A 27,246-nucleotide genomic window follows, 5' to 3' on the forward strand; every position below is an offset into this window, starting at 1 on the left:
GACTGGGACACACAGAACTAGAGCACAGCTTTTTAACCCGGCTCCGTTCATGTCTGGAGCCTAACTGAGCTCTTTCCAGCGAACTGACGAGACAAAATCGCTTTTTAAACCCAGTATGGATGTCTCCTCTAAGGGCAGGGACAAACACACATATCTCAGCGGGAAACATGTCTTCTTTACCCAAGACAGATCATCCGAGCCACCGCGCTGGGACCGGGAATGTAAACTCTCCATTCAGTCTCAGCCACATCAGGTCACCTCACCTGGGAGGCCAGTGTGTGTCATCAGTGGGATTTTTTTCTTTTTCTTTTTTTTTTTTTTTGATTTTTAAGAGATGTGATTATCTGCCTCCGGGCTGGTGGAGGTAAACTCTCAGCTGACATCCAACCATCTCTTCAGAGTCATACACACACACCTGCACTGAAGTCTTGAGAGGTAGGAGGGGAAAAAATCTGGTGATCAATGTTCTTAGTCTGATGGAAATAATTTCCTCTCTGGTGGTTTTGACAGGTGTGAAACAGGTGTTGTGACAGGATCAGTTTTCTAAGTAACTTTTTTTTTAAATTTTCATCTGAGAAAACAGGAGAAAAAGAAGTTTTGCCAAGTGATTATTCTTTGTTTGTCTTTACAAACAAATATATAGATATACAGCAGTAATACCATATACATAAAGCTTCCTAGAGATGCTCCCAGTGATGAAGTTCTAAGAAAATTCTTTTCTAAGAATTTCCTCTCAAAGTTAAGAGTGGATCCTACTAAAAATAAAAAATTCACAAAGTACCTTCATCCTTAAAGAGAGTTCCTAAGGCGAAAATCTGTCAGGAGCAGGGAGGAGGACTTTTAAGAGTTTCGTAAGTGGAGGAGAAAATGTCAGAAAGACAAAGAGGTAAGAAAAGTATTCTCCAAATGCTGAAGGACAGTGAGTTAATGACACAACTTTTCCCCGAGGACCCACTTTTCAAAAATGACAAACCATCTCGACCCAAGTTTGTGCGTAAATGAACATTCCTGACCATTTTTACTGCTATTTCTGCATTACTCTATTATATCTTGACATTTTATTGAAAACATATACAAATGCTTAAACTTAAGAAATGAGAAATAAATTCATAAATTCGTAGTTTCAATATGCCATCTTTGTTTGATTTTCTCTTATCAGGAAAACAACATAGAATATTTTATCTTACTTCATAAAGGAGACAGTGCACGTGCATTTAGACAGAATTAACAGGCTCTTTTTTTCTTCAGTAAAATGATAAACACGTTTTAAATACTTTATAAAAGCTGCACTGCAAATGCAAGTCACATAAGAATTGTTATGTATCTTCCCACCCTTCCCAGCTCCCCGTTACCTTCATCCATCCAAAAATGCCTAGAATTAATAGGTTACACTGGTAGTTTTTATAAACAATGATATGAAATAGAATAGAATATATGAAAGAAGAAAAAGAAGAGTCAGTTGATAGAAACAATGCAACAAAAACACAGCAAAAAAGTAAAGACCTGAGGAAAAAAAGACAAGATAAAACATATATAAAAACAGAAAAACTCTTCTTACAGTCCTTCGATCCGTCCCGTCTCTCTTCTGCTGGAACAAGTCCATTAAATCATCATTTCTTCCCTTAAGGATATACGTTATCTAAAAATAAATAAATAAAAAAAACTATACCTGCTGATTCAGTATGAGCAGTGTGTCTGGAAGGCCTGGGAGATACAACTGAGAAACCCATCACTGTAATTAAGTTTCATATCAGTCAGTTTCAATAATTATTGATCATGTAGGTTGTGACTGACAACATGTTATGTACTCCAAAGGTTGGAAGTGACCAAGGTGATAAAATATGTTTGTTATATTATAGACAAAATCACATATCATATGATATTTTTGACCAAGTATGATGATATGATGATGTCATCATGCACAAATATTGTAGGTATGACTACTGGTGCTTTCACAAAATATAATAAGTTTCCAGTTTTGTGCATTTTCCTAAACAGGTAGTTGAAATACTAACAATCAATTAATCATTAATAATTGATAAGATAAATAATTCATCTTTTCTTTTTAAAAAAAAAAAATCATTTTTGTTATTTTCTCTTTTTTTCTCGTCATTTTTAAGTATAGGTTTAAGTTTCCTCATTCAACAGATGCCTTGGTCAGACAAAACAATGTCAAATTGAGCATTGATTCATTATCAATGAATATATTTTTAATCAGTAAAATTTTTAAATGATTAATTGTTTAACATTTCTAATTAACACAATAAGATTTTTCAATAATAATCATCAGTAATGTGGATATAATGACTAAGTGGGTAAAGACAAATAACAGAAGAGCTAGAACTGTTTGTTCGTTCAGAAAATGACTCACTTTACTGTAATACAGCTGTAAAAAAAACAACTGAAAAAGACAACACTTATTCGATATCACAATATGAAGATATCCAAAATCTAATCCTGCATCTTGCTTCATGTCATGATACAATAGAATATCATTATATTGCCCAGTCCTAGTGTCTGGCTGCTGTTGTCTCGTTGATCCACTTGAACAGGAGAACACTGAAGGAACATGACAGCTGACTGATTAACCTTCATTTATTAACATATTGTGAATGCTCAGCTTCAGGCTGGTCATAGAATGATTGTTAGACATGTCTATAAGACAGAGGGTTTTTTAACTCGACATGAACAAAGCTGTCAAAATTGTGATTCAAAACAGGTAAATTTAAATTATTGTCTGTGGGATCTTAAGTTTTTCTATCCCCCATAAGATGAGATGGTGAAGTACCATTATGTGCCAGTGTTATGTAATTTGCTAACACACATTATGTGACGTGTGTTTAAAGTGCATGGAGAGATTAAAACTCACCTGGAAGAAAGCACAGACTCCCACAGACTGGGTCATGACCCAGAGGTGGCTCACAGGAGATTTTAATTCTGTCCCCTAAAAAATAAAAGACTGTGGAAGAAATTCTGCAAAATTTAAGACTAATATCTGTTGTACATCTTTTATAAAGTATTTAAAATTTGTATATTGTTTTACCAATGAGAGGAAAGAGACAAGAGCCTGTTAATTCCACATACATGCACTTAAGGCCATGATATTCTACACTGTTGAGATAATTCAAAATTTCAAGGCAACTTACTTAAATAGATTTTTAAGTTTGGAGTCCAACTCAAACTCTGAAGTTTTAGAAAAGTTTTACCAACTAATAATGTTTTGTTGTGATAATTTTATTTTCTACTTTAGATAAACTTGAATCTTTTTTTTAGAAACCCCCAAAAACTGTATTTAAAAAACTGAGCAAAGTTGTGGAATTATCTCAATATTTTTAAGGTTTGTTTTCTTGATGAGAAGAAATAAAAAGATTGAGACGGCCTTTAATTTATAATTTATTATTATTTATTAATGCCAAAATTAGCTCTGTCCCAAGATTTACTGATAAGGCCTACTGTGAACTTGGTCGCGATGTGTTGTCATTTTTAAAAAGTTGATCCCCTGAAATAAAGTTTGGGGATCACTCCTTTAGAAGACGGGGCAGTGGTGCACTTCAGCCTCTTGTGGCCAGAATGAATATAGAGGCCATGCATGTGACATCAAAGTATAAAGGTAAAAAAGTTAAAACATCTTTGCTTTGTGTATTTCCTTGGTGTTGAAATGAGGTCCATATAAATGATTCTGATTCCTGTCCACACGTCCATGGATCACTGTGTCTCTGTTAAGTTGTCAGGACCACTGTCCAGTCCAACTGCCTTTAATTTAAGCAGATAATCAATTCTATGTGCCAGTTTCTCCCACTTCAGCCTCCTGTGGCCAAAATGAGTATTACAACAAACATTTAAAGGGACGGTTCATCCACAAATGAAAACTCAGTCATTATCTACGCACTTTCATTTTGGAAAAAAACAACAACCATAAGAGAGGTTAAGTTTACAGAAGTCATTTACACCATGTTTTTACTCTGAATCTTCACTGTAGATCCTTTGGAACCACGCTCATGTGCGCATGCACACTGTCTGAACTGTGTGTGTGTGTGTGGTGTGACGGTGTGCACACACAAGTGAAAAGCATGTTGGGGCTTTAGGAGACTTGGATTACAACAGACAAGCAGTATGGAGGTGTTTTATGTTTTTTTTAGGTTGTTTTTTCTGTTTGAAAACTGGTCACCATTCACTTCCATTGTTTGGGAGATTCTACAACACCATTTTCCTGTGAAACTCCAGCAGTGTTTTGTGGAAAAAACTGAACCTGACCTTCAATCAGCATGAAGGAGAATGGATAATGACTGAATTTACTTTTTTGGATGAACTATCCCCTGCCAAAACTTTTTTTTAAAAAACAGTTTAGAACAGTGACTGTTCTAAAGTCATCAAAGGTCGGACTAAGAAAATGGATCAGCAGTTTTTTTTCCCATCACTTGTCTCTCAGGGCTTCTGTATACTCATCACTTGTGTTTGCAAAAACATAAAAAGATGTTTGAATCGGTTTTAACTTCTAACAGAAATGTCCACATTTTCTTTCCCTGTCAGAGACGTTTGAAGTGCACAGTGTGGTCAGTAGACGAGCGTGTTGAGGAGCAGGAATGCTTCTTTTTTCGTTTGAGTGTGGACCTCAGCGTCTGAGCGAGCGGTTGGGTTGTGTGCCAAAGACAAAAAGCAAGACTTATTGAAAAAAAAGTGGGGGGAAACACTAATATCAGAAAACAGCACATGTATACAACTGTTCACCACCATCATGACTGTTTACAACCAGCCAATCAGATTGTATAGCAAACTCCCACATCACTCCTGAGCTTTAGCCATCCAACCATTCGTGCCTTCTCCATATGAAGACGTGGACTTCCTGTTAAGTCCTTCACCTGTTCATGACAGGCAAGCATTTGGATCAAAATTGACATAGAAAGCCATCAGTATCACCTACAGAGAACACTTGCACATTTTATCAAAAGTGTAACTAATTTATTTATTTATTTAGGCAGCGTTTTTATTTGTTTTTGTTGATGGAAGGGGAAATGTACTGCATGTGTGGGACAAATAGCAGAACCAAGCTGGGAGGAAGGTTTTACCATCCAACTACATGACTGTATTCACTCCAGACTGAGTTAGAGGTGTGACCGATCTGATCTAGTATCAGCCGTCTGAGGCTTTTCTGGAGTTCATTTGTTTGACTGCTGTTCATATATTTGCAGGTGAGGATCAGCAATACAGGGAGAGAGAGGAAGAAAGGAGGTGAAAGACTGTCTGGCTGAACAGAGAGAGGCTGTCATGCTGTTCTGAGCCTGCAGTCATACACTCAACAAAAATATAAGCACTTTCTTTGTCCAAGTGGACTTTGGTCCAGATGTAATGAAATTCTCTCCAGGTCCTCCTGAGATATTGCGTTCATGAGAATGGGATGGGCGAGTGGTCACAATGACTTCGACCTTTTACCACCAAAACCTAATTAGTCCAATTGGACATGTGTACCAAATTTGAAGAAATTCCATCGAAATGTTCTTATGATGTCACAAGAATGGTGTGGACGGACGTAACCAGATACACCAGATGGTTCATTACACAGAACCATCAAGGAAGTCGTCCTTAGAAAATGTTTGGGCAGGCACTTTCAAAAACACTGTCAGGTGGTTGGATGAACCATCTGTCTGTCAACCAATCAGATCAAACTCTTGCCGAAGCAATGAAGAAACACTGCAGTTCTGATAAGTAATCACAGTACCTATGCTAAGCTGTCCTTCCATGGACGCTTCTCTCTGTCGTCACACCTAAAACCACGCCATGGCTGCCAGTAGTCCCTCCTAGGACGCTGACTGGCTGCACCGCTTTTGGTGCGGACACAAACAGATAACATGAAGCCTGGCAAGATGGATTTTTGTGTGATTTTGCAAGGTAAGGATGGACGGAAAGACAACCCAAAAAAACTGAAAACCTTTCATGTGTGCAGAATAAGTCTAAGATGTTTTTACTCTAACTCATGAAAAGTTGGAGCAAAAACTAAAGTGTTGTGTTTATATTTTTGTTGAGTGTACTTATGGTACCTGTCTGGGTGTCCGAAAGTCTCACAGAGACAAGAAAGATCTGTATCGGTATCAGAAGATAATCCAAATTCAGGTATCAGAATCTGATCGGGACTGATAAAAAGCTGATCGGTGCGTTTCTAGACTGAGTGTAACCTTCCCAATTCTTATGTAGCACACACACACACACACACACACACACACAAAGCATATTTTGACTCAAGTTTCATCATGTCCAACCTCTTTGCCATCCTGAGCTTTATGCTGGTACGAGACAACAGCCTAACCCTGAAAACCACAATACCCAGGCTGCATCACTATGGAGGTCTCAGGACTTCTGTACATCTGTTTTTGCTTTCGGTCAGGTGCTTTGTGCACCACGTTATTGTAATATAGACAAGTCAGATTTCTGGTTTCTATTTTGTGTAATGGGAGCAGGGGAGGGTCGACCTGGACTCTTTACACACTGAAATACAAAGAAAACACTGAGCAGAACTCCCACTGATGTCTGTGGAGCTCTGATCCTGCGGGTTACTCCGGGGTGGGGGTTGGTGGGTGGGGTCTTAGGTACAAATCAAATGCATGTCACAGCTTTTTTTGCATGAGGAATGTGCCTGCTTTTGAGCTGTAGAGGGCGGAGGGGTTACGGGAGTAGACGAACTGCCTGCCCTGTAGAAGGCTGTTGGGTTTCAGGTGTGTTTTATTAAAGACTGCTGTTACATAAAGACTTTACCAGGATTACATACTGTACAACAATAAAGAAGTGTTGTTTTGTAAGATGTCAGACTCCTGTGCTGCTCTCGGAAAACATTAACCCCAGTTTGTGCCTCTCATGTATCAGTCAAGTCACAGGGGGAAGCATCTGTTCTCAGGAAAAGAAATACTGGGGACTTAAGAGAAACCCAGAAAGTTTGTTTCACAGCACCTACCACTGCTCTGCAGAAGCCACGAGAAGGAAATGAAAAAATTCCCATCAATTTTCTAAAGGGAAAGGTTGGATTATTTGAAGTGTGGTTGTATGAGGTACTTATCCATAGTCTGTATATTAACTACAGTAGATGGTGGTCAACATGGAACCTAAGCGTTGTACTGCTGTGGACAGGGTCAGTAGCAAAATGTATTTCAGCCACTTAAAACAAGGCCCACCTGAGAAACAAAATACAGGAGCTTTTGGTCTGCAGTGGAGTTCATACACTTCACTGATACTCCACAGAATTACTGAGAAACATGAAGCTTCATGATCCAAGAAAGTTTTTATATCATGTCAACACTTCTGTCCATACTTGCACACTTCTCACTCTGCTGTGATCACATTTGTTTGAATCAGCTGACGATGTGAGCGCTGTCATCTCTCTCAGGAGTGAATGAACATGTGAACATCCACGTTCATTAACTGCAAAGTGATCCTTTCAGTTCACTGAAAATATGAGCACATTTCATGAATGCTGCTCTTTTAGCACATTCAGGCACAACACTGACCATTGCAATAGTAGCTGTTGTTAATTTCCATTTTTTTTTGGCAAAGCCACAGAGAGCCACTGGAGAAGAGTAAAAGAGACGCGTGTTGGTCAAAAGTCGCAGGTTGCTGACCCCTGACTTAAACCAGTTGATTTTTTAGGTGTCTAAAATACATTTTGCTGCAGACTCTGTCCACATCAGCACATTGCTTAGTTTCCTACACCTGCCTCTACAGCAAACCAGGGGCCGGTTGACCGGTTGAATTTTAGAGTTATTTCCATCAATTTTTTTTTCACACTGTATTCACTTTTTAGAAAAGTGTTCTGGGCATTATGAACTTTCCTCAGAAAATGTTGCAGAAAAAAGCGGCGTTAAAAAAAGTCAAACATTGCTGCACAGTAACTCATAATTACCTCTGTCCCTCAAGCTGGAAAGAGCAGACAAATTTAAAGCTGGATTTGGTCTTTGCTACATCTGACTGCAGAGACTAAACACCTGAGGCTTTCCCACAATCCTCTGCTTCAATCCACACTGGTTTTTAAGGTGAAACATAATGGGATTCAGGCAGAAAGAAGACGCAACACAGAAGATATCCTTCTTCAGGTCTGCATATATTTTCCAATGGTAACATTCATTCTATCAGTTTCAGTAAGGATTGAAATGTCAGGGAACAACACTCTAGAAATCTCCTGTTGGGGGAAGAAATTCTATGAAACACGATGTAGCACTTGTCTCTGCTGCTGTGGATGCACTCTGCACCTCACCCTCCAGGGGCCGGTCTCAAATTGTTCTTCCTTTATTCCTCACATCTACTCTGGCCCTGCTCGCTTCTCAAAACCCATCAAAGGAGAGAAACCCAGGAGCGTTCGTTTATCGCGTCTGACAAACACACACAGAGGAGGTGTGGGGGGGCGAGGAGAATGCAGAAACAGCAACAGACATTAAGTCGTATTGGGTAGAGGTGTGAGGATACATGCATCCTCTCATCTCTGGTGTTGTGTGTACTCATGCCTGTTCATTAGTAACTGGGCATGTCAGAGTAAGCACTCTGGAACTACATTTCCCATTGGGATCATAAGGATATAGGACAGAAGTGACAGGCTCCAGTGCACGCAGAACCACAACGGTGAAGAAAAAAAAAAGTCAGGAATTACATTTCTTTTCCTTATTCTCCTCTAAAGACCATGATCAGAGTCAGATACACGACTGAACCAGACTGCAGTGGATTCACCCTACTGTGCCAAGAATCACGGTGCAGAGAGAACGAATGAAAACAAACAGAGGGTCAGGGGAAAATAAAAATCCAAAAATATATATTTATGTTTATATTTATATATATTTATATATTTACGAGGTATGTATCCACAAAAAAAGAAAACACCCAAAATTTCAAAATAGGCAGTCTGTGTTTTTTTTTCCAAATGTGTCCTTGCTTGATGCCTTAAAGGAAACATTAATATTAATATTAATTAAAAATTTAAAAAATAAAACTGGGAAGCTGTGCTGTCCAACAGCCCTGCTCGTGTGTCAAACCTCGTAGTCCGGTTCTCTGAGACCAGAATCTCCGCTGTCAGGAGTCCAAAAGCACCAAAGTGGTGCTAGTGTCAGGCTGCTGCACTCAAAAAAAAAAAAAAAGAAAAAAGATCACAAATCTCAAATCTCTCAAAGTCAAAGAAAAAAATCACTTCATTGTTGAAAAAGAAAAAAGAAAAGCCCCTCCTAACCGCTGATGTCCCAACAACCACGGTCTCAGAGTCTCCAGGAGGAGGTCTGGAGTGAGCATAACTGTCGAGGCTTCATTGAGGGGGCGGTATCGGGTGGTGGGTGGTGGGGTGTGGGGTGAAGGGAGGCCAGCCACAGGTCCAAAAAAGGTGTCTTTGTGCAACAAAACAAGCCTCGAGATTAAACAAAACAAGAAACAAAAGACCCAACGGCAGGCGTCCTCCTGACGATTGTTAGTTAGGCTGGCAGTAGGGGACCTCCCTCCTCTGTAGTCATGCGAGGTACTGCTGCATCGCCGTCTTCGCCCTGACAGAGACACACAGTCAGTCCACCCTGCTCAGTCTTAAAATACATCATCTGTGTTCTATGATTGGCTGTTGTGGCCCACCTGTCACTGAGGTTGGGGTCGGAGGCCTGGGTGAGTTTGTGCAGGATGTCAACGAAGCCCATCTCCCTCAGCTTGTCCTGACGCTCCTGAGAACCTGATGACACATTAAAGACGAGACGAAAACTCATTCTAGGGCTGCAACTAAAGATTATTTTCATAGTTGATTAATCTGTCAATTATTTTCTTGATTAATCAATTAGTGTTTTGGTCTATAAAATGTCAGAAAATGGTAAAACATCACAGGTTACACCTTAAAACAAAGTGTGATGCCTTTTGGCGTCAAGCCTTTGTCAGGAAGTCAGAAGAGTTTAAGGTCAAACATGACCATGCCTTGACAATACAGGCTCCTGTTCAGAACTCAAAAAGTATTCCGTGTAAATGAAATTGCAATGCGGCCAAATGCAATATCCAAATGACAGAAGCTGCAATTTTTGATAAAGAAAAAATGGGAAAACACAGCATTATAATGAAGTACTGCAGCGCTGCAGAGATGCTCTGGACACAAATCTTGTTCTCCAGATGGCAGAAAACATGTTTGTTTGGTTCAGACCCCAACATACGTCACAACATCATGACTTTCATAGTGGGTTTTTTTTTCAGTGAAATTGAAAATTGTGATGCGAAAATTATCATTCCCTTTAACCATGAATCATATTGCTATCACAATACCTGTTAAAATAAAATAAAATGTCACAATATTATTTTTGTTTCCATATTGCACAGCCCTAATTTAGTGCACCATGATCAGTGAACCACTGAGGCGGCAGTAGAGATGGTTAGTTGTGAAGGAGGAGGTTTTTTCAATGATTCTTACCCCATGTCTAAACAGTGAGTGTGTCAGACACCTGCACTTCTCACACAACAGAAACGCTCTCATTTTCATCTTTGCAGCTCACTGGCCTTACCACGACCTGAAGCATTTATTTACACTTCAAGCCTAATTTTTTGAAAATGTGTGCATGAACTGGAGGTGGATCCTCAATAAGAAGGCAATGAATGATCATTTTTGTAACCTAGGCAGAGCAGAGTGTGCTCCACAGCCAGAGAGCAGCTCACTCTGCTCCGGTTTAATCCCACAGCCTCTCTGCTTCTTCACCCAGCAGCTGGGACGTGAGACGCAAGAACGTCTTGAACTTCTTTTGTATTTGTGGGCAAACTGTGCTGCTAACCTCTCCCTCTGCACTGATCCCCAACACCTGCCTGCTCTGAGCACATGCTCAACCACACACACATACATATACACACACACCTGTCTTTATGACACAAATATATGCATAATTTGGATGGAAAAACAGATCAGGAATACTTACAAACTCAGGTGAAAAAATTTAAAACCAGAGTTGTATTTTTTTGGGCAACTGGTTGATTAATCATTCAATAATCGATGACCATCGACTATCAAAATAGTCATCAGTTGCAGCCCCACACAGGGTCACTGAAGTTCTATTTTACATGATGAAAAAAGCTGCCTTTCCAAGCTCTTCCTCCATTATTGTGGATGTGGTTGTTTGCACCAGCTCAGTGAGGATGTCCATTATGCACTGAGTGTAAAGCAAAAGTTCACATTTGTGGGCACAGCCAATAACTGTGAATCTCTGCTTAAACTGAACGATGAACAAAAAAGTATTAAAACCAGACACGATTGTTTCTGTATTTCCAGAAAGGTAGAACAACAAACTGTCATGATGAGACCAGACAAAAATAAAGAAAATAGTTTGCATGGTGATATCAGAGCGTAGCTACAGCCATCAGGTTTGTAACAAGAACACTGTTGTGAATACGCTGTAATGTAAACAACATTTCACCAGAAATAACAGAACTGAGTTTTCCTCACATTCCTCCTCTTTCTCCTCTCTGTGAACCCAGCCCTTTTATCTTTATCCCTCCTTCCACTTGTGTTGTGTCTCTTACCGTCTTCTTCATTCCAGATAAGGTTTGAGATACAGAAGGTGGCAGCGAGCTGCAGTTTCACATTCGAATGCCCCTGCAGGTTACAACAAAAGTCAGAAAAATCACATCACAGAGATCACATGGTCTCAATGATCCAAACATTTGAGCTAATCAACAGAAGCTGATTGTGGTTAAATAAAGTACCATGTAGTATTTGATTTTCTGGAGCATGTCGTCATTGGTCATGATGAGTTCCTTGGCTGTGTTGCCATCGGCGATGTTAGCTAGGATGCACAGCGTCTGACAGATAAGAAAAATTAGTTACATCAGTGTTATCAGAACATTTTCTTCTTTATGATTCAGAAAAACATCTAAATTGTCACTTGATTATTTCTAATGTGCTTCCAGTTCAACAAATATCACTACACCACTCTACATGAAGAGTTGAATGAAGACTGAACTCAAGCAGACAGCCCATAATCACACCTGCAGAATGTTCAAACTACTCTGCAGTGCTGCTTTTTCATGCAGCTGTAGGATGAATTCTGTATGACAGCCATTAGTAAGCATGAAGCAGAGGGCGAGCTCACCTGTTCTTTGACCTCTATACTGTGCTCTGCCTCCAGGATGAGGGTCACCGCCTGCATGATCTGCTTCCCATGAGAACTCATGATCTGGTCAATGTGCTGGCAACATGACAGTTCAGAGTGGAGAGGAAGCAGGAGACAATCAGTATGCATGCTGGACAGTTCTGGAGAATCTATGCTAATTCAGCACACAGTGAGGCATGTGTATTAACCAAACATGCAAACACATGACAGGTGAAAATGTGATGTGTTCATGAACTAATCCTCTGGAGGAACATTCTTTTGATTTTAGCATGTAAACAAAGCATTCTGGTGCACTCTAATCCAGTTTAAAGAGTGATCTGTTGACATGTACTTCCCCTCTACTCTGCTCTCTACAGTAGGAGAGTTCTCCCTGGTGGCACATGCACAGTGTGTATGTTTTATTCGACTGCCAAGATGGCGGTTACCATGTGCTTCAGGTGGGAGCAGTTGTTATATAAACATCATGTTTATTAAGTCTAACAGATCTACAGCCTATGTTTGTGTTTTCTGCAGGTATTATTTCTTTTACCTTTGTACTTAAATCAAAAAGTACTAAGTAAAGTTGAAGTAAAAAGTACAAAGTTATTAAAGTAAAAGTAATGTGACATTACTTAGTATTTTTACTTTAGTACTTTATGTAGGACCTTAAATGCAGGATATTTAATTAGAATGAAGCATTTTTACATTGTGGTATTAATACTTTTACTTAAATGAAGGATCCGAGTACTGCAGGTCACAGAATCTGATAGGTCACCAAATATGATTTGACACCATCACTAGTACTATGACTTATTTTGTGGAGTCACCAGTTAACACAGTCACTTATTAAACTTGAACACCGGTGAGTCTGGTTTTATTGAGTGTTCAATAACTTATGACAATGATGGACGTTAAAATTAAATAACAATATGGATGCAGCAGGAGTTTACCTGAACTCAGCAAAATGATTCTGAACTGTAATGTTAATGTTGTAAATTAATACACAATTCACTGAAGTTAACATTAGCTGACATGCTAACATGCTGGCACATTTTCCATTATAAACAGGCTGTGAAAGATTTGATGGGTTACGTTAGGACACCCGTCAACTTGATTTGGCAGCTGCTGGTCTTTTGATCCTCCCCTCCCAAAACCAAGCTAAGTGTTTTATTTACTGTTCATTAATAATGCTGCGTGTGTCTTACCGGGCGTGTTGACAGCAGATTACGCAGCAAACCAAGGGTCTTCATCAACACATTGGTGTCGGGGTCTGACAACAGGCGGAATAACTGCTCCGTACCCAAACACCGAACAATCTCCCCCTTCACCTTCTGATCTGCCTGGAACGCCATGTTCTGAACACACAGACACACACACGGTTTCATACAGATAATCTGGCAGTTTGTGTATGAGAAAATATAAAAAAACGTCAATGGATCGTATTTTAACTCACTGCAACCTCATGTGTAACTTTAGACCAGGGCTGCACGACACTGGAATTCTGTCAACACTCACTGGGAAAAATTAAGAAAACTGCTGCTGACAGGTTTCTTTTTGCTGGTGCCTGGTTTGTCTTTGTTCCTCACAAATTCGTTGTAATGATCAGGATGACAGCTCTTCAGATTTAGTTTTGAAGGAATGTGATTTGGCTCCTCCCTACATGCCTGATGCTGAGCAGTTATTGCAGATAGCACCTTCCAGTGTTCCTACACCTTTCCTGAAGTCAAATTCGACCACATTTTAAGGAGCATTTTCAAGTTTTTTAAGCACCTTACAGCTGTGGTAAATGACATTTATATACAAAGATATTCTGAAAATGTTTCAATCAGATGCTATTGTGCTATAAACAACGAAATTATGCATCTTCTTCTACAGAAGGGAGACAAATCAGAGGAAAATACAGTTTCATGTTTCAAAACATATCACCTGTCTGTAAGTAGACTTGGCATCCTGTTAGAGCTGCAACAATTAATTGGTTATTATTTGATTATTAAATTAATCTTAACAATTAATTAATCGGTTTGAGTAATTATTTAAGAGAAAAAAAATCCAAATCCTCTGATTTCAGCTTCTTAAATGTGAATATTTTCTGGCTTCTTTACTCTTCTCGGACAGTAAACTGAATATCTTTGAGTTGTGGATAAAACAAGACATTTGAGGACGTCATTTTGGACTTTGAGAAACATTTTCTGACATCGAGTTCATAAATAGGTCCAAATATGTGGAGCACACAGACATACATCTGGGTTTTTCAGGTGACAAGATTGTGTCAGGATTTATTAATCGATTAATCGTTTTGAAAAAAAAAAAATTATTTCAGCTTCTTAAATTTGAATATTTTCTTTACTAATTTATTCTCTGTCCGACTTATTTTATTTTTTTCAGTTTCAAGCACCTTATCCAAAATTGAAGCACTTTTCATCTGTAAGAACCCTGAACTTTATCTGTTTCAGACACTTCAAAAACATTCACACTGCAGACATACTTTTGTCTTCTACGCATAATTTTACAATATTTCATTTTAAAGCCTTTACTGGCCAATACAGCTGATGTGCCAGTCTTATTGTGTACCCCTACTGTAAACACAAAGTTTTGCAGTGCAGAGAAAATAAAGAAAATGAGAAAACAAGATATTTCATTATATCCAAACATTGAGATTCCTGGAAAGCACAGATTCAATAAACTTGACAGGGTTTTAATGGCTGTAAGAAGCCTATGAGTGTAAAAATGGAAACTCCTCTTCTTACCATCAGGGCCCAGATCCCATTGACCCTCAGTGCAGGACTGTCACTCTGGGTCAGACTGCATAGTAACTCGATCACCCCCGACTCCAGGATGGGCTGCATAAACACACAAACAAATACTTAAGTCAGAAAAGCAACCCTCAGTTGTGTTACCAGTGTGTATGAGTGTGTGAGTACCTCTTTGCTGGGTGAGAACTCCAGCAGTAGATTGCATAGTGTAGAGGAGGCCATGACCAGGACCTCATCTGGGGCGTTCTGCAACAGCTGCATATAAGAACACACCACGTTACTCTTCATGTATTTACTGATTTCCACCTTAACACACCTGCACATGTCCACAGAGCTGCAATGTTCAGATGATCTGCTGTCTGCACTCACAACAGCTTGTTTATTTTAAACTCCACTGACCTTCATGAGGGGTTTCCACACGGCGTGGTCATGGAAGCTGGTCCTCAGCTGCTGCACCGACCGTGAGAGACTGTGAAGACACCTGGACAAAAGAAATGAGTATACAGAGACACAAACACAGTTTGTGACATTTGGCAGAAATTCAACCGGTTAAAAGTTTGGTCTGATATATCACCTGCATGGGTCCAATTTTGCAAAACGCACATCCCGCCCAGAACCATGAATATAATCAACATAAGCCCTGTGCCTCAACTCACACTCATGATTTACCACACATACACAAACACACAGTGACGAGCCTAGCTTGCAGCTATCAAAAGCTAATACTTCCTGAAACTTTTTATAAGTGGCAAAGCCACTGAAAACATTATTCTCACAGTCTTTAACTGCACCAAAATCCACCCAAATGTCCGACTTGGCTTTGACAATGTACTGTCCACAAATTAGTATCCTCCATGGGCTATCTTTGCCTTTATGTCATCAGTTTTAATCAGCTAGGCTTCATCGCTGTCAGATCAAACAGTTGTCAGGTCAAAGGTTGTCTCGTAGACTTTCACAATAAAATCCTGGCAGCTGACTAGGCTTGATGCTACTGTATTAGGGAATATATATTTTGAAATATAAATGTTAAAAAATACTGGACAATCATTTTCATCTCCAGGGAAAAACATATTGTATTGTATGTAGGGCTGCAACTAACAATTATTTTCATTATCAATTAATCTGTCATTATTTTCTTGATTATTCAATTAGTTGTTTAAATAGTGATCGATAAAATTTAAATTAAAAACTTTGAAAACAATTGTTTGTTGCAGCACTACTAATGCCAGTTAAATTCTCCCACTAGAGAGAATTTAAAAGGGAAGTATTCACAAAGAAAGAAGTCACGTCAGCGTCAGTGTGTTCAGCCAAAGTGGGAAGACACCATACCTGACGGCTGCCAAACGCACTTTAATGCTGGATTCTGATAGGCCACTGACTATCCTGTCCATCATGTTCTCTGTCTCTGTGATCTGTGATCAGAGGAAACAGAGGGGGTGGATTAGAATTTAAGTATGTATGCACACAATTATATATGCAAACAAAAACACAGCTGAGGAAAGGTCACCTTTTTGCGGATGTCCTCGTCATTGGAGCCTAGCGAGGCATACAGTTTGAAAGCAGCTTGCCTCAGCTCATGTGCGTGCTTCAGGTCATGGTCCAGCTGCAAATGACAGAAACCACAGAAAGTGAAGAGGTTCATAATGTCAACAGGTGACAAGATGATATCCTGTATATCTGTATTTTATCTTGACTTCTTGTTTTTTTCTTTTTCCTTTCTCTTACTTGCTTATCATTATGCACCAAAATACCAAGACAAGTTCCTTACATGTGAAAACTACTTGATGGTAAACCTGATTCTGATAATATCTCACTTTATTTTGATGGATGTTACAAAATGTTGGCTTGTTTTTCATATAATTGACCAGTGTTACAGAATCTGACAGCATAGTTTGGATTATTTGTACCTTGGTCACTTGGCACACCCCCGGTTTGGGGAAGCAGCAGGAGTACTGGTGTAGGAAGCTGACAATGTACTGCTGTGGACAGGGTATTGTAATGTTTTAGCTACCATAAAAACCACTGTTATATACAGTAAATATCACTCTCCTTTGGTAAAAATGGTTATGTTTTCCTCACAGAACACAGGGGTTGCTAGTTGACAGCTGCCTGTTAATCTGTTAGTTTGTTTGTGTTGTTGTGTGACTTCGGTCTTTTAAAAAGTCACTTCTGACTCACCAAAGTCAAACAATAACACAAACAAACTAACAGATTGAGACAGCAGTGCACCAACAACTCCTGTGCTCTGTAAGGCAAAATGACTGATTTTGCCGATGGACTCCTGTTGCTTTGGAGAGAGAGATACTTGGCTTATATAACTGCACTTTCCCATCAGAAAAGGTTTTCTGATGGCAGAGTAAAGTGGTGAAAGTATTCTAAATACAGCATACACTTAAACTAATACTGACTTTTTTAGATGGACCTTTTTTTAAGTGGCTGAAATGCATTTTTCTGCCAACTCTGTCCACAGCCGGGCAGCAGCCTCAGTGCTCATACTCTTCTCTGCGTCTCCAAACCTGCAATGTGTCAACTAGCATCTAGTGTAGGTAATACACTGACTACGGATAAGTACCTCACAAATACATTAATGATACTAATTGGCATCACTTGAAACAAATAACTACATTCAGAAACACTAAGGATTCAGAGTCATAGTTGATTATAGTAACATAACTAGACTGGTCAGAGCAGAGTAACAAACCATCTGGTGTGTCAGGTTAGGAATCACAAGAATTGTCTAGAGTGGCGGCAATGACGGTGACCACATCACAGCGGTGCCCAGTGGAATCAACATGCTCATCTGATGACACAGACCTATCACATACACCTGAATAACATCTGCCCCCTTCACCTCGCTAAGGGAATGTCACATGTGACCCACCCTCTTGATGTCTGTGATGGCGGACACAGAGCTGGGGTATTTGAAGTAGTCGGCCAGCATGGCCACCAGGTGGTCGGTGGTGCTTGCGATCCTCTGCAGCTCCACATCGGGCTCCATCAGGTAGGCCAGTGTCTCTGCACCCTCCACCCTCTCTTCAAGCAAATGCTCTTTACTGCACATGCGCACGAGGCACGGCAAAGTCTGGATGGACAACAGGAAGTCACACGCTCATTAAAGAAACACATGTAACTAATGTAATATCATCATAATAATAATGATGAACAGAGGTGGGGTTGAGGAGGTGTCAGAAAAGTCTGACCTTTAGGACTATGCAGCTGTCATCTGTCCTGATGGCACCCGCTCGACACATGTACGTTAGACTGGGACAGAAGGAGAGGAAGTCATGTTCAAGGAAAAAATATACAAGAAATATATATATTATTGATCATTATGTTTAAGTATGAATTACTGTGCAATATGGGAGATGACATAAAAATAAAGACATAAAGTGAATAGATAAGCTCAGATTGCAGTAGAATAGTTCAGGGGTCTGCAACCTTCACTATCAAAAGAGACTTCTCTTTATTTGGATCTGGCATCCACAGCTGGCCTACGAGGTCATAAGAATAGCCACGAGCAAGCACATTTTAGTTGAAACACTATTTAAACTTTTCTTTTTAATTTCTCTGTACCAATTACACATTTTTATAATCCAACATCAAATGTTCAGAAGTTACAGTGTATTATTTTTAGAGAAAATGTGTATATTGAGAGATATTTTGTATATACAGGAACAGCCTACAAATATCAAGATATTTTTAAGCCATATTGCCCAGCGCTGGTTAATATGGATTTCTGTCACTCACCATTTGGCTGCTGTTAGCTGCATTTCAATGGGTTGATCCCTTTGCATCATTCTGACAAATACCTGAGAGAGCAGCTCACCATCCACCAGCACTGGCAACAAAAACACACAGATGAGCCGGGGTTAAAAAAAAAAAAGTGCAGTGAAAGCTCAGGAGGAGAGGAGAAAAGACGAGAAGAGATCCTCACCATTCACTAGTGTCATGGAGACCTGAGTGTTCTCATAGGCCAGGACTGAGAAACACTTTAACGCCTGCATCCGGACCTGGCGAGATGGCGTGGATGGAAGGAGACAACGAACACATAAACATTTAACTGAGCGCTGTGATTGACAGGTCCATTCAGCAAATTGGGTAAATGCAAAGCCTCACAGAAAAGAGAGAGAGAGAGATATGTACCTTATAAGAGGGTGAGATAAGTAGAGGGGCGATGTTCTGGATGGCGCCGTGGTTGAAAAGAACCGTCTGGTGCTCTGGGGTCTGGAGAGAAAAAGAAAAAGAAAAAGTCCAATCAGCAATAAATCTTGGTCTGGGTCCAGGTGTGATGGACTCCACTGTGTTTGTGTGTGAACAAGTACCAACAAATACCTTACAACAGTGGGAGAAGATCTGTGTGATGTACTCCTGGGTTCTCTGTGAGCGGCTCAGTAGAGACATCAGATGGGGAATCACAGTGGAGTCCTGAAAGGAAAAAAAAAAACAAATATCATTTCAAGATGGTCAGACCTGGGAAGTAACAGATTACATGAAACAGGATTAAGTAATCTGGACACCAAAAGATTACACTTACAGATTAAAAAACTGACTGATCTTGTAATTGCAATATGATTTACATTTTTTTGGCATATCAAATGAAGATGTTTTTCTAAGTCTGTAGGACAGGACATCTGTGCCATATCTCACCACATTCATTCATTTAAAAGTTTAACAAACATTGCACATACCATTTGAAGATTGCAGAAAGCCATATTGCAATTTCAATAAAATGTAGATTAACTGTGCAGCCCCAAAACACAGTGCACACACAGTTGCCAATTCATCAATCTGCATCTGTTCTGATAATCAATTAATCACTCCGAGACATTTTTTTAAGAAAAAAAGTTCAAATTCTCTGATTTCAGCTTCTTAAATGTGAATATTTTCTGGTGTCTTTACTCGTCTCCAACAGTAAACTGAATATTTTTGAGGTGTGGACAAAACTTTGTGGACAAACAATCTGAGGACATCAACCTGGACTTTGATCAAATGTGTGAACAAACAACTAATCAATTGAGTCAATCAGTGATGAAAATAATCATTAGTTGCAGCCCTAAAAACACGACATTAGGCTAAACAATTTCACCATATTTTAGACTGAGGTAATCCAAAAGTAACAGAAAGCAATCAAGTTACATTACTTCAATATTGTGACATTTGGATTACATTACTGACTAAGTTTTTTAACAATTAGCGACTGTATCAGAATACATTTTTAAAGTAACCCCAACCCTGAGTTTAATATGATAATTAACAGAGAAAAGCAGGAAATCTCAACAGTATTTTCTGCATAAAATGATTTTAACTCTCAATTGACTGTCAAAATAGTTTAACTGTTTTTCTGTTTTTTAAACACTTGTCCAATCTGCATGTGAGTTGCTAGATTTACCAGCCTAACATAATATTTTTTGTGCCCCGGGCAAGTGTGCAATCCTTATTGTTGAACCCAGTAATCAGGCAAGTTATGTCCAAGAGAAGACACCTACAGTATAGAGCAGCTGGACAGGGGTGACTGGACTTATGAAGACCGTTCTGAGACATCGTAGACAAGCTTCAATGAAGATCAGGTCCGGACACAGGAGACCTGCAGGCACAAGACACAGCTGCTGTAAAGGTCTGTGTCTCTGCAAGACGCCAAAGACATTGTCCTCTGCAGTAAGTATTTGCATGCATGAGTGTGTGTGTGTGTGTGTGTGTGTGTGTACCCCAACCTTGAAGAAGGGCAGGGATGATGTGACAGTCCACCAGGGACTTGATGTTGTTCTCGGTGCCCATGGCGAGGCTGCCCAGCACCACGGAACACTCTGTCCGCAGCTCCAGACTGGACGAGCTCTGCTGGAGCAGGTACAGTAACCTGGAAGCAACACACACACACACAGAGGACAGCTGACTGTAGAGGCTGCTAATTAACCTGGAATATACAGGTAGAAGGTGCTACAAAGTTCAGCTCTTTAAGCTTTGACAGCTCTGCTGCGTTATTATTCCAGGTCCTATTTTTTGACATTGAACAAAAGCATGCAATGTACAGTGCCGCCCATGTTAATGAGTGTACTTAAATAATGTTTCTGACGGTCAGAAAATGGACTGTAGGAGGAAAGCTGAAGTGGGAGGGAGTGCAGAGAGACGTACCTCGGCACAGCTCCGAGGACGATCAGATTGGCCTTCTGCTTGTTGTTTCCTATAACCGCATTCTTCATGTCACTGCAGTCAGACACACAAACACAACATGAGGACCACACTGAGCAATCTACTGAGGTACCTGGGACAAATGGACCTCACAAGCAGAGACAAAAATCAAGAGTTGGCATGGTGATGCTTTAGATTATGGCCAAAACTGCACAGAGCCAGTCTCCCCAGTTTATAGTGTAAAAAAAACAGTGTCCAGTGAAGTAGAGCTGCAATGATTAATCAATAACTAAATTAATTGCCATCTATTTTGATCATCAATTACTCATTTTGTGTAATTTTTTAATAAAAGTAAAAATCCACTGACAGTCATTAACAGTTATTAACATCATTGACAGTCATTAACCATCCTTAACAGTCATTAATGGTCATTGACAGTTAGTACAGTTATTAACCATAACTAATCCACATCCACAACTAACTGATTAATCAAGAAAATGATCAACAGATTAATCAATAATGAAAGTAATTGTTAGAGGAAAGACTTTGGATATTTCACTTAGCCATGTTGTGATCTGGATAGTATTTCCATTAATTGTGCAGCCCTACTGAAAACTGAAGACTGACACTGTATGTTGCTGGATGTAATCTGAAGCATTCCTGTCACTATACTTCTGTGACAGGTCAGACAAAAAAGCAACTTTTAATCTAAAAGTCAAAAATATGCTTCAAGTACAGCATACCGTGTTTAATTAAATATGCATTTTCACCCAGTGGTTAATATATAAGGCTGCGTTGCACCAACAATGGTTTAACTTTAAATTATGCTGCAGCAAACTATCTTAAACCACAGTCAAGTTTTCAGTCTAAACCTAGATTAAATCTAATGCTGTTGCACAAAAACTTTTAATTAAAATTTAACCTGTGATCCAGGATTAACTTTAAACTTACACTTGAGGAGGTCTAACTTTTAAAATACCTGCCTTTTGGAGCTAATTTGAGAAAAATGATTGAGTTCCTAGAGGAAAGTTAAGGAACAAACTCAACCCATTAGGATGTGTCTATTCTTTCTTTCACTCCAGTTGATAATTTGATAGTTTTTCTCAAAAGAGAAGAAATAAGAGCTTCTCTGTTGAGCCATCAGGAGTAAGTTAATTACCAGGTTAGCTGTCTATTTAGCTACCTAGTAAACAATGCAACATTTTAACTTTTTAGCTAGCACACAATGCATCCATCCATTATCCTGAATTGTCTTGGGTGGGGCTGGAAACTATCCCAGCTGACACTGGGCAAGAGGCGGGGTACACCCTGGACAAGTCGCCAGTTCATCTCAGTTCATCTCCAGGCCCCAAGCTGGCTGGAGGATTCAAACTCATAATCTTCTTGCTGTGAGGCGACAGTGCTAACCATTGCACCACCGTGCCACCCAAAATGCAACATTTGAACTTTTTTGCTAGCTAGTACACAATGTAACAATTTGTTAACTTTTTTGCTAAATAGCAGACAATGCAACATTTTATTAAGGAATACAGTGTAGTCGAAAGTGAATGTTTTTCCGCGTCTTTTATACTTATTAGGTCTGGACAGCACTCAAATTTATTTTTTATTTATTTTAATATAGGTGGGTAAAACGTCTCCATATATCACTAAATTTGGATTTGCTAAACTGAGATTTGTTTTTAATTGTGCAGCAGACTACTGTGTAATTTTAAATCTTAATTTATTCATTTTAAACCTAGATTTGCTAAACTCTGATTAGTACTAATCTTTGATTAAATTAATCTTTGTTGATGCAACCCATTCTAAATTTAGCTAATAGTCATCAGCCTGGTCAGAGATTGTGAGGGTAAGTCTTCAGCACAGCAGAGGCCATGAGTTAATCATCTGAGAAGTTACCAAGACACCAGGAGGGCAGACAGACCTCAGGTCAGCCAGGCTGGCAGATATACCACAGAACACAGACTGAGCCTGTTCATTTGTATTCATTGCATTCTGTTTTCCATGCAGTGTTTCCTCTGCTCTCTGCAAGTGACCCAGATGATATCAAGTAGCAGGTGAGTGAGGCTGGTGGAAAAGTACAGCTCCAGCAGGCAGTCACTTCAGTCAGGTGCTCCGCTGGTGGAGCGGTACAGCGCGTAACCAGAGCTAGTCTCTTCACAAGTTAAAAATAACGATGAAATAGGCAGAGTCCAGGTCACCACAAGTCAGACAGAGTGAGAGTTAGAATGAGATCACACTGAAGGGTGAAATGCATTTTGAATCAGTGTGTCACATGAAAGCCTGACTTCATACTCACTGAGGAACACCACCATCAGTGATGTTCTCTACACACTAAAGTCTCCGAATGATATTCAAAAGAAGTACTTTTATTACCAAATCTAATCAACAACCTGTGAAAGACATTTTGCAACACCAGCTGGCTAACTGGAGGACACGACTCAGCATAGGACCTGTGTCAAAAACTTCCCTGCACCATGTTGCTGGACTTACATGACTCCCTGCAGCACTTTCTGTGGGTCGGGGTCGAACAGTCTGTCAACATAATGGCGACTAGTGGCAGTGACTTCCTGTGAGGACAAACAGAACATAAATGTTCAATGATATATGCATTTTTCAGCTATGACTACATTTCCAGGAAGTTAATGACATTGCATCTTGCTCAGTTTCTATCACACACACACATAAAACAGAAAAGAACAAATATTGTGAACAGATTTCAGCAAACTTGCCCTTTTTTACTTTCTAAGATCAATTTAACAACAAACTGAAGTATAAAATCTGAGAGAAAAGATGCTGGACTATATCTCTGCATGATCAGCGGTGTTGCCAGTTTGGTTTGAGGTTTTCCAGACAATAATTGAACAAAATCTGCACAAATTGATCAAAACACCCAAATAACATCTATAATATACAATACAAAGGGACTCATAAACAGTAGCAACAGTGTGGTTCATAACAATTTTTCAATATGAGAAAATAATAAAACAATGATTGAAGTGCACTGAGATGCAGGTAGGAGCTAATAAGTATACAACTTTTTTCCCCATTTCTGCTTTCTGCCCTAAAAAAGAGAAAATAAAGGGACAACTCAAATGAAAAATAATAGGTTTTGTCTAACTTTGTCAATTGCATCAAGCCTTGACAGTATGCTAAATTAAAGTGCATTCCTCTCCACGCACACATAATGAGGGAGAGACTGAATAATTATGTTGCAGTGTTGTGAGCAGTTTCTTTTATAATAAAAAATACAGATTTAATAGCTGCAGCTATCCTCTCAGCAGAATGAATTATATGATCATATCAAAGTTGCACTGACTGCATGTGTTCGCATAACTATCGAATACAATTTATAAATCTATTTTTTAATATACTGCATTCTTTAAGTATTTTAAAACCAGCCCAACTCATGTAAACCAGCTCAAATCCTGTCCATCCACTTAAGCCCATTTTAACTGCACAATGCAACCCAAAACAGCCCAACTGGGCGGAAAATAGCCCAATCTGGCAACAATGATGATCAGGTTAAATTGTTTTATAGTATGGTAAAAACATGCATTTAAAGAGCTAAAAAAAAACAAAAAAAAAAACAAAATCCATTAAACAAACTGAATTTTAACCATTTCACTAAAAAGAAGGGCTTTAATTGTTTACTTGCTTACAAACATTGATGAATCCACAGTCATACACACTGACATATGCAGCAGCATCCATGGCAGGTCCCTTTAAAAACTGTTCCACCTGACACCCAGTGGCTACATGTGACAGCAGCAAACTTTGTTTCTGTCACTGACAGCTTTGACCAGAACTTTCCATATGACCTCAGAGGAGAAAACCACACCAAGCTGACAACATGCTGCTTCTGGTGCCTGCATGCTATTAAAAAGGTGTTCAGCACATCCTGGACCTGCATGGACCTGTTTTTGGAAATGTGTCACTTCTATTGTATCATTATTTATTTCTCATTAAAATCCAATACAAACACAATGGTGCTGCTTGTATTTTTTTTAAGTCAATAGTGTCCCTTGGCTCATACTCGTGAAGTTACATGTAAGCCTACAAACTCTAAGAGAGCTTAAACATGCTTTTCATCCTGTCCGGTGTAGGAGCAGATTTTGTTTATAAAAATAAATTCAACATTTGAGTGACTGCATGATGGAAGATCTTCTAGACAGGTATATTTAAAGGGGTAGTTCACCCAAAAATGAAAATTTAGTCATTATCCACTTACCTTCATGCTGACTGAAGGTCAGGTTTAGTTCGTTAGTCCAAAAAACACTGCTTGAGTTTCACAGGAAAACAGTGCTGCTGAATCTTTCAAACAATGGAAGTGAATAGTGACGAGTTTTCAAAGACAAAAAATTGTGCGTATACACACTGTCACTTCAGATAGTGAGCAAGTGAAATGTAGCTCCAAGTTAAGGATCTACAGTGAAGATTCAGACTAAAATCATGGTGTAAATGATGTCTTTCAAGGCAACTTGGCATGTTGGGGCTTTAGGAAACTTGGATCACACCAGACAAGCAGTATGGAGGCATTTTATATGTTTTATATGTTTGAAAACTGGTCACCATTTATTTCCATTGTTTGGGAGATTCTGCAAGGCTGTGTTCCTGTGAAACTCCAGCAGCGTTTTGTAGACTAAAGAACTAAACCCAACTTTCAATCAGCATGATGATGAGTAGATACTGACTGAATTTTCATTTCTGGGAGAACTATCCCTTTAACACTGCATAAACTCGTTCAAATGTAACCCAAGCACTTACTACTGAAATGCAGCTACAGCTATTAAATGCAGAAAAAAAATATTTGATTTACCTGTCATATAGGCCTAGCGTCAATGCTTGCATAAATTAACTGTAATTAATAAGTTGAAGTAGAAAGTAGGTTAATTTGAAAACAAAAAAAATCAAGTAGGTTAATTTGAAAACAAAAAAAATCAAAGAAAGATGAGTTTATACGCCATTTTTTTTTCATTTTATCTGATAAATGTTATTATTGTTAGTTTACTAACTACCCCCTGGCTTCCTGTCATTTTGCATAAGTGGTCCCAGGCAAAGCAAGTTGAGTATCCTTAAAGGGTCTAAAACAAATCTCCTTTCTGTATGTTCCAAACGTGGGGGCGTTTCACTTTTGCAATGTTCGTTTTCTCTACGTATTTAACGTAAACTTTAGCCAAGTTACACCTGACAGCTACTGTCACCTGCTAGAACAAATTACAACATCATAATAAACGCTTGACTTTCGGCTGCCGCCAGAGTTTATTTTACTTAGTCGAAAACTCCAGAGGTCGTGAATCACAGAGTTACGTTAGCTTCGTTAGCTTCACCGTATGCTAATGGTGAGCTAACGTTACTTGGAACACCTCACGTTAGCTAGCTAAACATGGTTAAGTTTGCTATTATAATTAGCAACATGCAGTGCTGAAGGACAAATAATATCTGATAGTGGCAGTAAAAAGCTCGTCCCTGCAACTTATTGTTCCACTGTGCATTATGTAATATTTTCAACGTTTTGGGATATTTTCTAAATGCACTGTAGTGACAGCACTCTCACTCTTAGTTAGCACTTAGCTGCTAACTCATTCCGAGTGACACTGACAGGTACTTCGTTCGCTTGGTTTGGTTTCCTCAACACACCGACGGGGAGAGCGGACACATTAACCGCGTGATCTTTTCTCGTGTTCAGAACGTCCCCGCCCATCCGGACGAAGTCGGAATAAAAACCGCTCTCACCATCAGCTACGTAGGCGGACCGCTACAGTGCTACATGTTGCAAAGCCTTTAACTTAGCTTACAGGCTAACAAGAGACATCAAGCTTTCTCAGTTTCATTGCTCTTAGCTTCCTCGTATGACTGATTAAATTACATTAACCACTCGCTGTTGCAGTGCGCATACTGTAATTGTGACCATGCAACTAGAAACTATGAGAGTGACACTCACAGACAGCACACTGATGCGGAGAGGGGCCTCCAACAAGCACGCCATCTCTCTTCCCCCGATCGAGCGCCCCAATCGGCGCAGCACTTTGCAGACACTCCGCCCCCCAGAGCAACTGTGAGCAGCTTTGAAAAAGTAACTGCAGCTGAATCACGCAGCCCCCCGCTGGCGTTATAGTAAAAACTGGCAACTATATTCCTCCCCTCTGTAATCACTAGCAGTAGATATACTACAAAAAACAACACCGCTAACTTGGAGAGCCGCCTGTCAGACATTGGATTTGTCAATTAAGTAAATGTTGTTTATAAATGTGACGTAGGGGATGTCTCTTTGAGTTAGATTCGATACGACAAGTTGACCCATACAA

The 27,246-nt window shown here is 39.5% G+C and overlaps 1 protein-coding gene across 2 annotated transcripts; it reads right to left on the reverse strand.

Moving 5' to 3' along the window:
* Positions 1-8,788: 8,788 nt before the first annotated feature.
* armc8 (armadillo repeat containing 8) lies at positions 8,789-27,074 on the reverse strand. Of its 2 annotated transcripts, none has more exons than XM_084724380.1 (22): positions 26,883-27,074; positions 23,432-23,508; positions 20,945-21,016; positions 20,527-20,669; positions 20,302-20,399; positions 19,148-19,240; positions 18,959-19,039; positions 18,750-18,825; positions 18,563-18,653; positions 18,016-18,076; positions 17,697-17,897; positions 16,323-16,418; positions 16,145-16,227; positions 15,215-15,296; positions 14,984-15,070; positions 14,810-14,902; positions 13,268-13,417; positions 12,063-12,158; positions 11,677-11,772; positions 11,494-11,566; positions 9,583-9,676; positions 8,789-9,500 (listed from the first exon to the last, which is right to left on the reverse strand). In XM_084724380.1, exons 1-22 carry the CDS (start codon positions 26,925-26,927, stop codon positions 9,467-9,469), a joined length of 2,022 nt encoding a protein of 673 aa, XP_084580506.1. In that variant the 5' UTR covers positions 26,928-27,074; the 3' UTR covers positions 8,789-9,466. The 2 variants fall into 2 exon arrangements, with proteins under 2 accessions (XP_084580506.1, XP_084580505.1); XM_084724379.1 differs by having other exon boundaries at positions 20,521-20,669.
* Between the last annotated feature and the right edge of the window lie 172 nt (positions 27,075-27,246).

Source organism: Lutjanus erythropterus, chromosome 8, assembly GCF_056507025.1.
Source record: "Lutjanus erythropterus isolate fLutEry1 chromosome 8, fLutEry1.hap2, whole genome shotgun sequence".
NCBI lineage: Eukaryota > Metazoa > Chordata > Actinopteri > Lutjaniformes > Lutjanidae > Lutjanus > Lutjanus erythropterus.

Bases quoted from the DNA above. Each gene is read 5' to 3' on its own strand.
- armc8 (XM_084724379.1), bottom strand. From the start codon at position 26,927: ATGGCGTGCTTGTTGGAGGCCCCTCTCCGCATCAGTGTGCTGTCT. The intron at 16,228-16,322 runs GTGACCTTTCCT...CTCTGATCACAG, and splicing joins ACGAGGACATCCGCAAAAAG to ATCACAGAGACAGAGAACAT. The intron at 9,677-11,493 runs GTAAGAGACACA...ATGTGTCATCAG, and splicing joins TATCTGGAATGAAGAAGACG to GTTCTCAGGAGCGTCAGGAC.